Genomic DNA, 17646 nt, shown 5'->3' with positions numbered 1-17646 from the left:
CTTGTTCTATAGTTTTACTGTAGGGTGTCTTGATTTGGATTATTTAAAAAATTTTATTCTTCTTGAAATTCCCGAATCTGATCATTGGTGTCTTTCACCAATTCTGGATATTCTTTTTAATTATTACTTCTTTCTCATCTTTTTTTCTATTATGTTTTTTGTGGAACTCTAGTAAGATTTGTGCTTTACTTTTTTATTTCTAACCTCTATGTTTCTTAACCTTTCTTTCACATTTTCTATCTCTTTGTCCCTCTGTGTTGTGTTCTGTACAATTTCTTTTGATCTGTCCTCCAACTCATTGGATCTCCTGTTAGCTGTGTCCAATACGATGTTTAATCCAGCCACTTAGGTTTTGAATTTTTAATCTCAGTGATCATGTTTTACATTTCTAGATATACTGTTTGGTTCTTTTCCAAATAAACTTGATGATTTTATAGCTCTTTTCCTTGCTCATGTTTCTCTCTCTCCTGTTTCTTCAAATGTATGAAACATAATTCTTTTCTCTGTGTCTTTTGAGAGTCTGATTCTACAGTATGTTGTATCTGTGGATGACTGAAGATTCCTTGTTTCTCCCTGTGGTTTATGATTTTTGATTGTGATTCTTGCTCCAAGACTTCCCTTTTCAGCCTTTCCTTATTCTGGATATCCTGCCTTTCTGCAGACACAGGAATGCCTCAGTGAGGCTGCAGCTGCCCTTTGTAGCCAGGCCTTGGGCAGATTCCAGGCCCTTCTCTTCTTGCTTTGTCTTGGGGGAATTGTCCTTCTGAGATTCCCTGATCTGTCTGTTCCAGGGGCGCGGGGGTCTCTGAAGAGGCCTCTGCTGTGGCCACCTGGACAGCATGTAGGGTAACTTGGGATCTCAGTGTTGAATCTTCTTCCACTTAGAGGGCAGGGAGGTGTTTGTCAGCATCAGAAGACATTCAGTACGTGGTATTAGGTGATGAAAAGCAATAGTCATTTGTTGAATATCTCTGTGGGCTGAGCACTAATAACTTATTTTCATTTAGTTCTCTTTCAAATTCTAGAATTTAACCAGTAAAGAAATGGAGGCTGAGACGGTATACACACGGCTGAAGGTTACACATTTAGTAAGTCACAGAGCAAGACTTTGAACCCAAGTCTACATCCAAACCCTCTGTGTGTGTGGTATTTGTCCTGCTTGTTCTGGATACTCCCACAATAACAGTGATGCTTTGCTGAATGTTCTGACACAATAATCTGCAGTTTAAGGTTTTGTCTCTAACCCGTAGGTGGTGTCAGCCCTGATCGTTTACAGATAACTCCTGTGTCAGATGTCATCCTGGTTTCATAATGAGCAGTTTCTTCATGCACAAGAGTCAGATTTCATAAACAGAACGATTTTTTTCCTCATTAGAAGAAATACATCACCCTTGACCTTCTCTAATGGTTAGGAAGGAGGAAGTGAAACTCCAGCCCCTCCTGAGAGAGTCTGTGGGGTAAAGGGCAGGCAGTGGGCTGGAGATGGGGGACTGGGTGCTCATCCGTGCCCAGCACTGTCACTTGGCATCCCTCTGGGCAAGCGACTTGGCTCAGCCCTGTCTATACAAAGTGGGCCCTGGTCTCAGACCCGTGAGCTGTACACCTTAGTGGCCACGTTCCTTGGGCCTGTTACTTTATCTCACTGAGCTCTGATTTCCTGATTCAGATGCAGGGATAATGTTAGTGTCCACTCTGGGGGCTGCTGTGAGGTGAGGACTGGCGAGGATAATGGTGTTAGTCACAGTGAGCACAGCTGCGGTTTCCTGCACACTCTTGTGCAGGATGCTGTACTCTGCTTGTCACAAGCGTTAATTAATCTGTGTAACAACTACAATTTGAGTAACATTTTTCATGAAATAGACGTCATATATTATATAAACCCCAAAATATGTATGTGACTTCCGAAATACAGAATATATAATCTCCATGAAACATAAACACACACCACCCATCTCACAGCACACATGGTACACACACATACTACACCATACACCACACACAGACACACACACACACACACACACACACAAACACACACACACACACACAAGAGAGGTCCTCAGTAAGTGTCAGCTGCAGTTATGATTACTCATATGCTAACTTTCTTTGATATTTACCAGATTCTGTTACCTGAGTTGGATGACATCCTTCTAGGCCAGCCAGCCCACATAGGCTACCTACCTGCATCAGAATTAGTTGCAGAAGTGCTAAAAAACAGTCTCATAAACCAGATTTCCTGAATCTGGAGTTTAGGGATCTGTTTTTTGAAAAGCTCCTCTCGCTATTTTTAAGCGCATTAAAATTTGAGAACTTCTGCCCCAGGTGCTAGACATTTTTTCCTTTAAAATTTTTAAAAAACTTTCCGTTTTTTTAATTGAGGTGAAATTCACAGAGCATAAAAATTAACCGTTATAAAGCGAACAGCTCAGTGGTATTTAGTACATTCAGTGTTGTGCAACCACCACCTCTATCTGGTTCCAGCATATTTTCATCACTCCGCGAGGAAAATCCTAACATACTCCCATTCCTTCAGCCAGCCTCCATGTAGCCACCAGTCTGCTTTCTGCCTTTATCGATTTACCTAATCTGGATACTTCGTAGAAATGGAGTCATACAATAGGTAGTGTTTATGTCTGGCTTCTTTCACTTAGCACAGTGTTTTCAAGGTTCATCCACGTTGTAACATCTATCAGTACTTCATTCTTTTTTATGGGTGAATGGTACCCCATTGTATGCATATACCATGATTTATTTATCCATTCATCCCTTTCTGGACATTTGAGTTGCCTCCATGTTTTTGCTATTGTAAACAGTGCTGCTATGAACATATGTGTACATGTAATTATTTGAGTAGCTTTTAGCTCTTTGTGTAAATACCCAAGAGTGGAATTGCTGGGTCAAATGGTAATTCTGTGTTTAACTTTCCGAAGAACCACAAGACTGTTTTTCACTGCAGCTAAAACATTGTTATACTCCCACCAGCAATGTATAAGGGTTCTAATTTCTCCACCAACACTTGTTATTTTCCAAAAAAAATATATATCTAGCCATCCTAGTAGCTGTAAAGGGATGTCTTGTTGCAATTATAATTTGCATTCCTCTAATGGCTACTGATGTTGAATATCTTCTTATATTTGCTGGCCATTTGTGTGTCTTCTTTGGAGAAAAATCTGTTTTAAGTCTTTTGCCTATTTTTAAATTGGGTTGTTTTACTTTTTGTTGTTAAGTTGTACAAGTTCTTTATATATTGTGGTTGTTACACCCTTCTCGGATATATGATTTGCAAATATTTTCTCCCATTCCATAGGTTGTTCATTTACATTCTCTTTTTAAAATTAAGGTATAATTGACATATATTATGTTAATTTCAAGTGTACAACACAGATTCCGTATATGTATACATTGCTTTGCTTCCATATCTTGGCAATTGTAAATAATGCTGCTGTGAATATTGGGGTGCTTATATCTTTCTGAATTAGTGTTTCTGTTTTTCTTTTTTTCTTTTCTTTTCTTTTTGGGGTATATACCCAGGAATAGAATTTCTGTGTTGTATGGTAGCTCTATTTTTAGTTTATTTTGAGAAACCTCCATACTATTTTCCATAGTGACTGTACCAATTTACATTTCCACCAACAGGCAACATCATTTTTTAATGAGACTATCGTTCTCCATTGTATATTTTTGGTTCCTTTGTTGTAAATTAATTGACTATATATGCATGGATCTATTTGTTGGCTCTCTATTCTGTTTCATTAATCTTTGTGTAATCAAAACAAAACCATACTATTTTGATTACAATAGCTTTGTATATAGTTTGAAATCAGGGAGCATGCTGCCTCCAGCTTTGTTTTTCTTTCTTAAGATTGCTTTGGCTTTTTGGGACCTTTTGTGGTTCCATACAAATTTTAAGATTGTTCTATTTCTGTGAAAAATGCCGTTGGAAATTCAATGGAGATTGCACTGAATCTACTGATTTTGTTTTGGGTACTATGGACATTTTAACAACATTAATTATTCCAGTCCATGAGCATGGTATATCTTTTCATTTATTTGTATTCTTCAATTTTTCATTAATGTCTTATAGTTTTCAATGTGTAGGTCTTTCACCTCCTTGGTTAAATTTATTCCCAAGTATTTTATTATTTTTGATGCAATTTTGTTAATTTTTCTTTCTGATAGTTCATTATTAGTGTATAGAAGCCAACAGATTATTTTTCATGTTGACTTTGTATCCTGCAACTTTAACTGAATTTGTTTATCGGTTCTAACCAATAAATGTGTTTTCGTGGAGTTTTTAGGGTTTCCTGTAAAATATCATGTCATCTGCAAATACTGAAAGTTTTACTTCCTTTTCAATTCAGATGCCTCTTATTTCTTCTTGCCTCATTGCTCTGGGCTGGGACTTCCAATACTATGTTGAATAAAAGTGGTTAGGGTAGGCGTCCTTGTCTTGTTCATGATTTTAGTGTTGAGTATGATTTTAGCTGTGGGCTTGTCATATGTGGTCTTTATTATGTTGAGGTGTGTTCCCTCTATAGCCATTTTGTTGAGAATTTTAATCTAAAAGAGTGCTGTATTTTATCAAATGCTTTTTCTGCATCTATTAAGATAGTATTCTTATCCTTCATTTTGTTAGTGTGGTGTATCACATTGATTAATTTGCAGAGGTTGAACCATCTTTACATGATCAATTGATCATGGGGTCTGATCCTTTTAATGTATTGTTGGTTTCAGTTTGCTAATACTGTGTTGAGGAATTTTGTGTGTATGTTCATCAGGGATGTTGGCCTGTAATTTTCTTCTTTTGTGCTGTCCTTGTCTGGTTTTGGTATCAGGGCAATGCTAGCCTTGTATTTCACATTCTTAATAATGTCCTTTGATGCACAAGAGTTTTTAATTTTGACAAAGTCCATTTAATCTGTTTTTTCTTTTGTTGCTCATGCTCTTGCTGTCATATGTGAGGACCTGTTGTCAAATCCAAGGTCATGAAGATTTACCTTGATTTTTTTTTATTAAATTTTTATAGTTTTAGCTTTTATGTTTAGGTTGTCAATCCATTATATTGTGTGAGGTTCAGCTTCATTCTTTTGCATATGGCTATCCACTTTTGTAAGCACCATTTGTTGAAGAGCTCATTTTTCAGTGAACAGCCTTAGCATCCTTGCTGAAAATCAAATTGGTCATAGATGTGTGAGTTTGTTTGGACTCTCAATTCTATTCCATGGGTCTATATGTCTAATCTAATGCTACTGCTACACTATTTTGGTTACTGTAGCATTGTACTAAGTTTTGAACTTGTGAGTTGTCCAAATTTATCCTTCTTTTGAGATATTGTTTTGTCTATTTAGCGTCCTTTGCAATTCCATGTAGGGGAATCTTGCGCATGCAATTCCATGTGAACTTGAGGATTAGCTTTCATCACTGAGTGTGTTGGTTGTGGGCTTTTCGTAAATGTCCTTGATCATGTTGAGGAAGTTGCTGTTTGTTCCTAATTTTCTGAGTGTTTTTATTATGAAAGGATATTGGATATTGTCAGATGTTTTTTCTGCGTCAGTTGAGGTGATCTTTTTTCCTTTGTCAGCTGGTATGGTATATTACATTGATTGGTTTTCTTATGTCGAACCACTCACATTCCTGGGATAAATTCTGCTGAATCATGACATATAATCCCTTAATTATGCTGTTAGATTTGGTTTGCTGATATTTTGTTGAGGATTTTTGCATGTATATTCATAAGGGATATTGGCCTGTAGTTTTTTCTTTGTGTGGCTTTGTATCAGGGTAATGATATGGGCTTTCTTACTGTTCCCTGAACATGCCAGATGTGCTTCCACCCTGGGATCTTTTGCACAGACTATTCCCTTTGCTTTAAATGCTTTTCCCCTGGATATCTGCATCCCCTCTTTCAAGTCCACCCAAATGTTACCTTCTCAAAGAAGCTTTCCCTGCCACCCAAATTAAGATTGTGAATTACTTACCTCCTAAACCCTAGCATTCTTGATTCTCTGCTCTAATTTTTTCTTATAATAGCACTTAAGGTCTTTTTTCATAATATATAATTTCCTTATTCATTATTATATTAAAATATTATAATAATATAGTACATTATATGATGATAATAATTTTTATAATTTATAATTTACCTATTTATTATGTTTGTCTTTATTGTCTTCACCCCTCTTCTCACATCCCAGGTACAGGTTTTAGTTTGCTTAGTTTTTAGATGTATCCAGAGTTCCTGGAAAATATTCAGGTTAATAAATATCTGTTAAGTTGAATTGGATAAATTAACACAAATGTTAGAAGCACTCCTGGCATCTTAGCCATTATGTGGGCTGGTGGTGCCAAGAAAAATTTTTCTTTTTATTGTTATTTTTCCAATTTACATACAGTAAGAGTCCCTTTCTTGGTCTGTGTAGAGTTCTGTGGGTTTTAATTCATGTGTAGAGTCATGTGACCACCACCATAATCAGGATACAGAACAAACAGTCCCATTCCCTTAAATTCCTGAATGTTGTCCCTTCTTAGTGAAACCTTCTTTCTACCCCCAACCTCTGGCAACCACTAATCTATTTCTATAGTTTTGTCTTTTACAGAACACTGTATAAATGCAAGTATACAGTGTGTTATCTTTTGAGGCTAGCTTTTCAAACTCAGCATAAGGCCTTTGAGATCAACCCAATTTGTTATATCAGTAGTTCATACATTTTTATTACTGAGTAGTATTCCTGGTCTGTTGTGAAGTGCCTACACATTTTGGATGGTATGCATCCTTTAATCATTATGCAACATAACCTGTTTATTCCTGGTAATTTTCCTTGCCCAGAAGTCCACTTCCTCTAAGACTGATAGAACCACACCAGCTTTCTTTTGATTAGTGTTAGCATCATATATTTTTTGCCACCCTCTTATTTTAGCTTATCTATATTATTATATTTCTTATAGATAGCATCTAGTTTGGTCTTTTTGTCCATTCTGACAATAGTGTCTATTGTAATTAGACCGTCTATATTTAATGTAATTTTTGATGTGTTTGGATTCAGGTCTACTGTTTTATTATTTGTTCCCTCTTTTTTGTTCCTCTGTTTCTCTTTTCCTACCTTTTTGTGGATTACCTGACTATATTTTAGTTTTCCATTTGAATTTATCTATTGAATGTCTCTCTTCATCTAGTCTTTTTACTGCTTGCTCTAAGGATTACAGTATACTTACTTAACTTTTAAGAGTCCACTTAGAATTAATATTTTCCAACTTTAAATGGAATATATAAACCTTACCTCTCTGTGGGTCCCCTTATCCTTCTTTATTTTTGTTGTGGTTGTTGTATGTGTTATATCTCATGTGATTTTGCTTTCAGCCATTGTACAGATTTTAAGAACTTAAGAGAGAAAATACCCTATGTTATTTATCCAAATATTTACTATTTCTGTTGCTCCTTCTTCATTCTTGAAATACCAAGTCTCCTTCTGTTATTATTTCCCTCTTATCTGAAGACCTTCTTTTAGGACTGTTTTTAGAAAAAAACCTGATGGCAGGAAGTTCTCTCTGTTTTCCTTTATCTGGGAATATATTTATTCTCCCTTTATTTCTGAAGAATATTTTTGCTGCATAGGGAGTTCTGTGCCTTTCTTCTCAGTACTTTAAAAATTTTGTTCCTCTGCCTTCTGATTTCTCATAAGAAAATCCACCGTCATTTAAAATGTTGTTTGTATATGTGTAATATGTTGTTTTCCTTTGGCTGTTTTCAAGATTTTTTTCATGGTTTTAAGGGTTTAACAGTTGTTTATTATGTACCTGTGCATAGATTTCCTTGCCAATTTTGGTTAGGTTTTGCTAAGCTTCTTGAATCTTTAAGGTTATGTTTTTCACCAAATTTGAAGAAATAATGCTAAAAATTTCTGAATGTTTTTTTTTCTTTTTACGCCACACTGTTCTCCTCTCCTGGAACTCCAGGGAGAGAAATGCTAGATCCTTTGGTATTATGACACATGACCTTGAAGCTTCTTTATTTAAAAAAATATTTTACTTCTTATTGTTCAGACTGGGCAATTTCTGTTGATCTGTCTTCAAGTGGAACCTTTTCTCTCTCATCTCATTCTTTTGTTCTCATTCAGTGAGATTTTTAAATTTGTTACTGTATTTTTCACTTCTTAATATTCTTTTTGATTCTTTCTTATTGCTTCCATTTCTGTACCAAGACTTCCTGGTTGTTTGCACACTTCAGAAGTATTCGCCTTTAAATCTTGGAGTTTGGTTAATAATAGTTGCTTTTGTTCTCAGCCGGTAACTCCAGCATCTGCGCCATCCTCAGACGTGACATCGGTTGATGATCTTTTTCCACGTGAGATATTGAGATTTCCCAGATTTGTTCTATGCTAAGTAATTTCAGATTGTATCCTGGACATTTTGAGTGTTATACTCCAGCTCTTGCGTCTTCTGGAGAAAGTTGATTATTTTGTTTCAGGCAGGCGATCAGCCCAGTTAGGTTCAGGTCACAAGTTCTTACCCACCTAACTTGGACCGTATTTCCAGTGTCAGTTCAGTTTTCAAAGACTTTGCACAGCGAGTTGATCTACCCACAACCGCCCCAGGCAGGAGCCAGTCTGGGATAGTGGTTTACCCCTGATCTTAGTTTTTAAAGCCTTTAGAATGTGGTTTTGGGTCAGATCTACACATACACAGGTCAGAATTGAGCTCAGAGATAGATACACAACTTAATGATCTCACTTTCTTAAACACTCTTGCTCTCCCTTTCTGGCTCCCTAGGTCCCCTTTCTTCTCCTCTGTCTAGAAAGCTGGGGGTTTAGTTTTCTTGCTCTACCATGCACTTCCTACCATAGCATCTGTCTCTGCGGCCAAGCAGAGAGAGGAAAAAGAGAGACCAAAGCATTGGGGATTTCAGCTACACTCTTGGGACCAGAGTTCCTCTGGTCAGAGAGAGGAACTGACCTCTCTTCCCTGAGAGTTTCAGGTGCCTGCCTGGCTGCTTGCTGCTGCTGCTGTGGAGTTTTCTGGAGGTGGGGGTGGAAAAGAGTAGAGAAACTCAACGCAGACAATGCTAGGGATCCTCCTCCATGGTCTGTGACCTGTAGGAGCCTCCTTTCCTGCTCCTCACACCAGGAACAGAGCCTTTTCTTGGAGCTTTGTCTGTCCTGTCCACACGTGGGGCACAGCTCTCGCTCCCTGTCTGCCCGCACCAGGGGTTGCTGGAGGGGGAGGCCCCGGGAAACTTGTTGCCAGTTGCATGGTGCTTTGGGTTTGGTTTCCTTCTCTGCTACCATTTACTCTTCAGAGCCCTCAGAGACTACTCATGTGTTCTATCTGGGTTTTCAGTTTCGTTCAGTGGCGAGGACAGAGTAGGGTCACCATCTTGAAGGGATCCAGAAGTCTTTGTGTGTGTGTGTATGTGTGTTTAACATAAAATGAGAGCATCTCCATCTCCCACGTATCTGGAGAGAAGGCAGAGGCCCAGGGAACTAACTTCCATTGGGCATTGACTCTGTGCCATGCAGTGTGCCTTAGCGCACGTGGTGTTATTCTATGACTCTAGGTGGGAAGTATGGCACTGTTAGCTCTGTTGTACAGTTGGGGGAAGGTAGGCTCAGATTAATTAGTTCAAGGTCAGGTAGATAATAATTGGTGGACTGAGGATGTGTATCCTAGCTTGTCTTACAAAGAGCCGGAAAGTCCTGTGGAAAGCAGAAGAGACTAGAAGGCTCAAATCTGAAGTCCTGCTTCCCTTCCCCTCTCTGCAGGATGGATGACGGCGACGCTGTGATCATGCACCCTGGGGTCCTGTGCATCATGGTCAGCCTGCTGCCGCGATTGTACCATGAAGATCACCCTCAGGTAACTATTGATGAACCCATGAGCTTGTCTTTTCCACATGATTTATCTTTTAAGCTCTTCTACCCAGAGACTCCTTTTCCCTTTTTGCCTTTGCCTCCAGTCCCCTGTATTAGCAGAGCCTCCCTCATGAAGCGCCTCCTGTCAGTGGGTCTGAGACCCTTGACTGAGTTCTGCCCACCCTTCCGTGGCCACTCAAAGCAGATCGCTTCTTTTGGTGAAGTGACCTTCTGAAAACAACAGTCAAACAAAAATCCAAAAAAATGATTTATCTTCGTGAGGCAGATCCCGAGTGCTACGTACAGTGCTGGGCATTGGTGGGTCCCCCCTTTATTCATCCATCCCTTGGATACTGGCTGTGACCCTGGCTGGTGCTCTGTGTAGCACGTGCAGGGCTAACCTGATGAGCACTGTCCAAGGAGCCTGCATCTGTGGTGGGAACTGGGAGGTGGTGGCAGGGCTGACAGACTAAATAAATAAGTTCACAGATGAATATACAATCACAAATTGTGACAAGTGATATTAAGGGGGAAGAAACAGGATGCTGAGAGAATGATGGGAAAGGAGGTCAGGGGAGACCCAGTTAAATCTAGTTTAGATAAAGGCGTAGAGGTCAGGGACGCCATCTCTTAGATGGTGACACTGAAGCAGAGCCCTGAGAGGTGAGTAGCACTTAAGGAGGTGGGAAGGAGCCTCCTGCAGGCTGCTGGGGTGGGAGCAAAGGGGGAGAGTTGGAAGGGGGCAGGCGGAGGAGGACTGGGGTCCTGCCAGGGTGCGGGCTTTTATCGCAAGGGCAACACTAAACTTCGCTCAAGTAAGTGGAGGAGGACACGATCAGGTTTTTGTATGAAAATCTCTTGAGCTGTGTCATGGAGGGTGGCCCGAGAATGGGGCTGTGTGGAGGGGAAAGGGGACAGCAATTAGGAAGCCCTGTCTACAGTCCAGGTGACACACGGTGAGAGCTTGCTTAGTGTGGCATCTTGAAGAGAAAGGAGTCAAGAGACCTATTCGGTTATAGAGTCATAGGCCTGAAGATGAACGGGGTACAGGGAAGAGGGAGGAGACACAGGCGACTCTCAGTTCCTGTCCCGGCAGCACTGTTGGCTCCACCGCAGTGAGGCACAAGCTTGTACGAGGAGTGGGAGCATCGAGTGGCAGAACGAGGTGGATTCTGAGCGAGTGCTCTCACTTTGCAAGTGTGTTCTTCAGAGGTTCTAAGAAAGAAGCTGGGAGAGTTGAGGAAGCCCTGAGAAATGTACACTTGAATCAGCAGCAGGTGAAAAGAAATTACTTGACCTGAGCATCTGCCGTGTTCCAGGCACGGTGCCGGACCCTTTCACGATTATTTGCCCCCATAGATGCTTGGTCAGGAGTATCACTGTTCCATTTTAGCCTTTGGGAAAGAGAGTCTCAGACGATTTACATGCCTTTAGGGATTCTGAGTTGCTGGACCTGGTATTAAATGTGGTCCTACCTGCTGGCAGGTCTGGTCTTTCTCTTGCACAGCGCTGGCTTCTGTAGTAGAACGGGGGTTCACGGGGATGCGGGTCCAGCTTGGCTTTGTCCAGTAGTTAAGAAGGAGGTGATATGTTTTAAGAAGAGATGATAACTACAGTTGAGCCTTGAACAACAGGGGGGCAGATTGCAGGGTCACACATCTTGGCATTGCAGTTTTCCAGGTGCAATCGCCTGATTGTGAAGATGTCTGGCTTCCTTGGCTGTATTTTGTACCATGCAATGTACTTGCAATGAAAACAACCAAGCCGGTGGTTTGGATGGTCTTAGCAGCCACATGGTTGGCTGATGGACACGTTGTGCAAAACTCCATGGTGAGGATGACTGATGAATGTCTGCTGGTGCATGAAGACTCTGTGGATGAGCTGTGGTTCAGATCACCTCCGCGAGTTGTCACGTTAGTGTGTGGGGAAGAACTTTCCCTCATCCTGCGATGGTAGTTGGATAGGTGAAGCACGCAGAGACTTCCACTTGGTGGGATACTGTTCCTCTATTCAGGTCACTGTACGTAATTTAGTAAAAGTCTATTTCTCGCACGCTGTCTCTCAAATACCAAATGAAATGTAGCAGGGCATTTTCTCAGGTATTTTCTGCAGACGGCAAATCAGCAGCTATTAAAAGTTGGATAATTACAGTAATTAATTTCTGAAAGGGGGAGTGGGAATGCTCATAACAACAAATAGAATAGTAAATCAAATGAGAAATGAGACCCACACACAAAAAAATGCTGAAACGAAACTGCAGGACTGTAGATTTTGATGCAGAGAAAGAAGTCTCAGTAGGTGGCAGTGTTACTAAAAAGATGGGCTGTGAGTTCGCACCCACCTGCCTTTGGGTGGGCCCCAAGCTTCCCAGCATCTCTGTACTCTTACCACTTTACATTCCTCAGACGCTCTTCCTACCTTATGGAAGAGAAACTCATGGCTTTCCAAGGTTCAGATATCATTTTAGAAGCAATGACTTAGCTACATAAATGGGTTGTCAAGATTTATTTCTCACTGAGGCCCCATTAAATTTATTCTGTTCACAACCAAGAGGTTTTTTTTTTTTTTTTCCCTCTCCAAAATGCTAACACTGTGAGCTGCTCTTGGAAACATAATCCAACTGATTTTTTTTTTTTTTACTTCTGTGTCATCATCAGTATTAAAATTGGACTGTAGGAATTTTGTTGTGAACATTGCCGTCCTAAGTGCAAGGCGGAAGTGGAGTTCACCTCGGTTCTCTTGGAGCTGAGTTGGCCTGAGGAAGAAATAACTAATTGGGAAGAAAGACCTTCTCTCTTTCCAGCATGCTCAACAGCCATGAGGGTCTTGCCGTAGGGACGTGGCTCCGGGCTAGAACTCTGACCAGTACTGGAGGGCTTTCCTGTCCCAGACATCACTGCACATCCACCAGGGATGTGGTTTTTATTCAGGTCTTAGTGGAGGGTTATTTGCTTGTGTGCATAACAATGGGAACTCATGGGATGGGAAACCAGGTCCAGTTTATTAGACATGGAACTCAGCGCATGTTGGAGCAATCAACGTGATACATTCACTTCCATGAATACTCAACGGCTGCTAGGTGCCACTGGGGACTCAGAGGCGAATGTCACAGGAACACAGGCTGAGTTTGAGGATGGGTAGGCAGAAGAGTGGAGAAGATAGTTGGACAACATTTTAACTGTAACAAAAGTTTGCCACACAGAGGTGGGGACACTGGAGCTAGGCTTTTACAGATAAGACATGTCTGCGCTGGATCAGGGGGAGGAGGGAGGGACGAGGCACTCAGACACAGAGAGAGGCACACATTAAGATGCCCGTTTGGGGACTTTGAATATTTCAGCTGGGCTAAGATGGACCATGTTGGTAGAAAGTGAGTGGGGCAGGAAAGGTTGGTCTAAGTTCAGTTCTCTTAGGATGGTATTCACGGTACATAATGAAGGGCCTTGAATTCCATCCTAAGAGAATTGAACTTTATAGGGTTGCCTCCATTGTCATTGTCATCACCATCATCACCGTTACCACTATGTTTAGGGAGCACCCACTACATGAGGGCAGAATTCAGGCTCTGAAGACAGCAGACTTTGGTCAGATCTCAGCTCTGCCCCTTAACAGTCATAGAACCTTGGGAAATTATCTAACCTTAGCCTCTGAGATCCTACCTGTCTTTGCTATAGTATGGGGAGAATAATGTCATCTTCCCCGTGGCATTACTGTGAGGGTCCAATGAAGCAAGGCAGGAGCGCTTAGCAGGGCGACCAGCACACGTGGCACCAGGAGAAGTCCTGCTGAATGGCATAGGTACTGCTGGTAGTGGCCAGAGCTCTCCAAGCATCCTACCGTTTAATCTTCATAATAACCCTGCCATGTCCACATGTCCCTTTGTAAAACCGGAGTCCTTTTTCTGATTCCTGTTCCTCTGCTGAAAAATGATGATAGAGTGATTGTCAAACCAATGAATAAGGATCCATCTAATAGTGAAATGGAATGCACTTTGTATTTTTCAGCAGTTTTGAAAAAGCCGGAGCCTGGTCTAAAATGGGTTTGATTGCTCCTTTAGTTTCTATCACCTTGCAGCAAAGTGCTGCCGAGCTGGCAGTAATGGTGCCCTGGTTCTGTGGGTCAGGAGACTAGACAGGCACCGCAGGGACAGCTCATCTCTGCTCCACGTGGTGTCATCTGGGCTGGACCATCCAGGATGGTCCTCCACTCACAGAGCTGGCACCTCACAAGTGGCGAGGGGGCTCCGGGGCTGGCTTAACTGGGTCAGATGTCCGCGGCCTTTATTCGAGCTGTTGGGTCGTGACAACCCATTTAATCTTCATAAGAACAATATTCTCACTTTGCAGATGAGGATTTGAAATCTGTAGCAATTAAGTGACAGCGTTACCATCGTAGCTAAGTGGGATGTCCCTGATCTGAGGCTCCGGGACCCCCGCCACTGTGCCAAGCTGCCTTCCCTGTGGCAAAGTGGGAGCCCTGGGTGGGAGGCAGTTGGAAAACAACAGTGTGATCGGACCTGGGCATCAGAGAGACTGTCGTCCATCGTCAGTCTGCACTGCCCCTCGGTATTGGGTGTGTTCCAGCTTCCACTGCCCCCGAAACCTCCCGCACAGTCTGATGGGGCAGAAGGAAGACCCGGCTGCATCTGACTGTCAACTCGTTTGCGCCTCCGTTTGGAAAGGGCGCCGTTTTCTGGAATTAGCCTGTATTTCAAACACATTGAACTAATCATATGGGTTTCAAATAACTAAAATATCGACAGCAGTAATGGCCTGGGTAGCACTGTGGAAGGGCAGGCTATTTGAAAAGAGCCATTTCCTCCAACAAGGAAATGGATGAAGGAGGAGTCTTGCTTTGTTAAATTGTAACACATTAGAAATTTCAAATACGTTGAATTTCTGTTTTTATTCTCTTTCATTCTGAACCCCATCCCCTAAGTATTTCTATTGTTCCCAAGTGGAAAAATCTCAGATCCTGATCAAAATCCAGATGACTTCTTAGGGTAGCCTCTGAGGTAGGGCAAGTAAACGTAACCTGGCATTGAGATTGAAGAGCATGGAGAGAAAGGTCCGATGGACTCGGAGGGGTGGGATGGAAGCTGATGTTGACAGGGCGAGCGCTGGGCCAGTGACCTGGCGGCCTGGCTTCTAGCCCCTCTCACCATCATCATTCTGTGACTTACGCTTCCTTTCTCTGCACCTCAATTTCAGCTACTCAGAGATCTGGCCTCGATCACAGGGCTTGCAGACTCAATGTCTTGGGGCCAGAGGGGTGAAGTTAATACGTAGGTGTAAACTGTGGGGAATGATGTGCCCACGGCTCTGGGGAAGGGTACCTGCCCTGCCTAGAGGTACTGACGTCTAACTAGGGGGAAATAGAATCAAAGGCAAACTGTTTCCACCAAACACTTCCGTAGACCATCAGTTTACGCCCCTTTATGAGACACTAAGTGCCCTTCCTTGTAATGTGGACGTGATGCAGTGTTAGAATCATGGGCTTTGGAGTGAGACCTGGGCTGGGGCACCAGTTACGCTGCTGCTCGTTAGCTGTGTGGCCTTAGGGAGTTGATGCAACCTCTTCAAGGCTCAGTGTTATCATATTTTCCCATTGAGAGGAGTAATGGACAGGGTGGTTGTAAGTATGCAGTATACAGTGTGTGCTCATCAGATGCTAGTCCCGCCAGACCCCCTACCTTTCTCTCCTGGCCTTGCCACTCTGCTCCTAGGACTCTGAGTCACAGTATATAAAATTTTGGAAATATTAAAATGGAAGGGAACACATTCTAGGGATACTTCAACTGGCATTACAATCGATAAATTAATAACAGACAATTGACGTCAGACTGTAAATATCCACTTACGAATCAAAAGGCTGAGTCCTCTCTTCTGCCTGGTTTGCATTTTATCTGTGACCCCTGGGTGAAGCTCAGATGTTAGACAGCATGAAGTGGGGAGGAGTTACCCCTTGGGTGACAAATGGGGAGGGTCTCTACTATCCTGAGCAATAGATCAGAATGCATTGAGTCAGAATTCAGCAGAGATAGTCATGCTTATGCGTTAATGCACGCACACACACACCCATACACATGCATTGGGTGGGGGAGGACAGAATCGCATGTGTGAAAGGGTCCTAGGAAGTTTAGTGCAAGGTTAGTAATAGTCCCTGTTCAGGCGGGGGCATTGCTGTGGTGAATTCTACTTGGGGCTGTATTTATAGAAGTATAGTGCCCAGCTAAAGGGAGGTGATGATCCCACCAACCTTTTAATACTCCACAACTGTGTTTGACTAGAGGCATGAAACCAGATGGTGAAGGGCTTGAAAAGCACCCTTGGTCGTGGGAGGATTACTCAGCAGATCTCAGAGTGTGTAGCCTGGAGAGAAAAGACTCTGGGAGTGTAAGACCTGGGTGAATCCTTGCTTCTTGGTGGCGGAACGATGGAAGACAAACACAGACCAGCTAGCAAAATAATAAGTCTGGCTCCACCTGAAGATACACCTGCTGAAACTGGGTGGACAGCTGTGAAGGTCATGAACAGCTCAGCTCTGGGTGTTCTGAGCAGGGTGCTGGGTTTGCAGTGGAGACAGTTCGGCACCTGGACCAGCACTGGGCTTGATCACCCTATGATCCTGACGGGCTCTGAGAGTCCATGACTTGGGGATGTAGCCTTGGGTGAGGCTGCATGTACCGGTGACATCCACCTGGCCTCTCCAGATGGTGGAAATGGTCCAGTCCACTTTGGTGTAGTTCATGGCAAATACTGTGTGCCAGTTACTAAATTCAGGTGACCCCTGTGTGGGGCAGAGCCATGAGCACTTCGTTTTTTCCTGTAAGTTTTGAGGGGATGGCCTAAGACATGATGGGATGGGCACCCAGTGGCCAGCCCTGAGTCAGCGGTTTTGATTGGCTTTGCAAGGGCCCAGTTATAGGCTGATTCCACTCCCCCACATTCCTGACCTACGGGAGGCTGGAGGTGCTATTGCTCATGGGACCCACAGGATAAAGGGCAGCCCTGAAACCCGGATCTGGCTAGTGCTCTGCGAGCGTTAGCACCCGCCGATGAGTTAGCCGTGGAGCAGCTCTCCTGATTTAAATCCCTGTCCTACCACTCACTGTGTAATCTCAGCAGGCTGTAATCTCTCCGGGCCTCAGTTCCCTCATCTGTAAAATGGGATAATAGTAATATCTAGGACATGGTGTTTCTGTGATGTTGGAAGGAGCTAGTCCATGCAAGCACTTAGAAGGGTGCCTGCCGACAGCAGGCGCGTGGGGAGCTCAGCTCCCGTCACTAGTGGTGGGACTGGAGAACAGGGCAGGCGTATGTTCCTGCTCTGGTGCTGAGCTGGCGTGACGCGTGGTGGCCGTGCAAACCACTGCTTGGGTGGGAGGCATCTTCCTGATACTGGGTGAGAAAAGAAGACTGCAACTAAAAGGGGTTAGTATTCTGAAAACACTTGCGTCCTATAAGAAAAAGTGCTTCCCCAGGTGCTGTTTCTGTGGACACCCAGCAAAACATACCGGGGGAGGTATTTCCATTAGCCTCATTTTAAAGCTAAGGAAGCTGAGCCTTAGAGAGAGTGAGGAACTAGCCCAAGTTTCCCATCAGTTAGTGTCAGAGCAGCGTGGGTACCTACTTCGGGGTAGATACTGGTCTCTCTTAAAAGGACTGGTGTTTACTTTGGCCAAAGCAGTGGCCAGGGCATCCTCAGGGGAAGTGAATCCCTCCCTTTCTGAGCTGCCTGAGGACACCGCGGCCACAGGTGGGAAGGATTCTGGCCAGAAGGTGGTGGGGGTCTCTTGGAG

At 42.9% G+C, this 17646-nt stretch overlaps 1 protein-coding gene across 6 annotated transcripts in view; it reads left to right on the top strand.

Moving 5' to 3' along the window:
* WDFY4 (WDFY family member 4) overlaps positions 1–17646 on the top strand; it is a 267352-nt gene that overhangs the window by 64574 nt on the left and 185132 nt on the right. For all 6 annotated transcript variants that reach the window (XM_064487947.1, XM_064487946.1, XM_031460981.2 and 3 more), the window contains exon 13: positions 9756–9849. In XM_064487947.1, coding sequence (XP_064344017.1) covers positions 9756–9849 — 94 coding nt within the window. The remainder of the gene's footprint in view (positions 1–9755; positions 9850–17646) is intronic.

Source organism: Camelus dromedarius, chromosome 8, assembly GCF_036321535.1.
Source record: "Camelus dromedarius isolate mCamDro1 chromosome 8, mCamDro1.pat, whole genome shotgun sequence".
NCBI lineage: Eukaryota > Metazoa > Chordata > Mammalia > Artiodactyla > Camelidae > Camelus > Camelus dromedarius.
The sequence above is the reverse complement of the archived record's forward strand: the minus strand, read 5'-3'. Positions and strand labels throughout refer to the sequence as shown.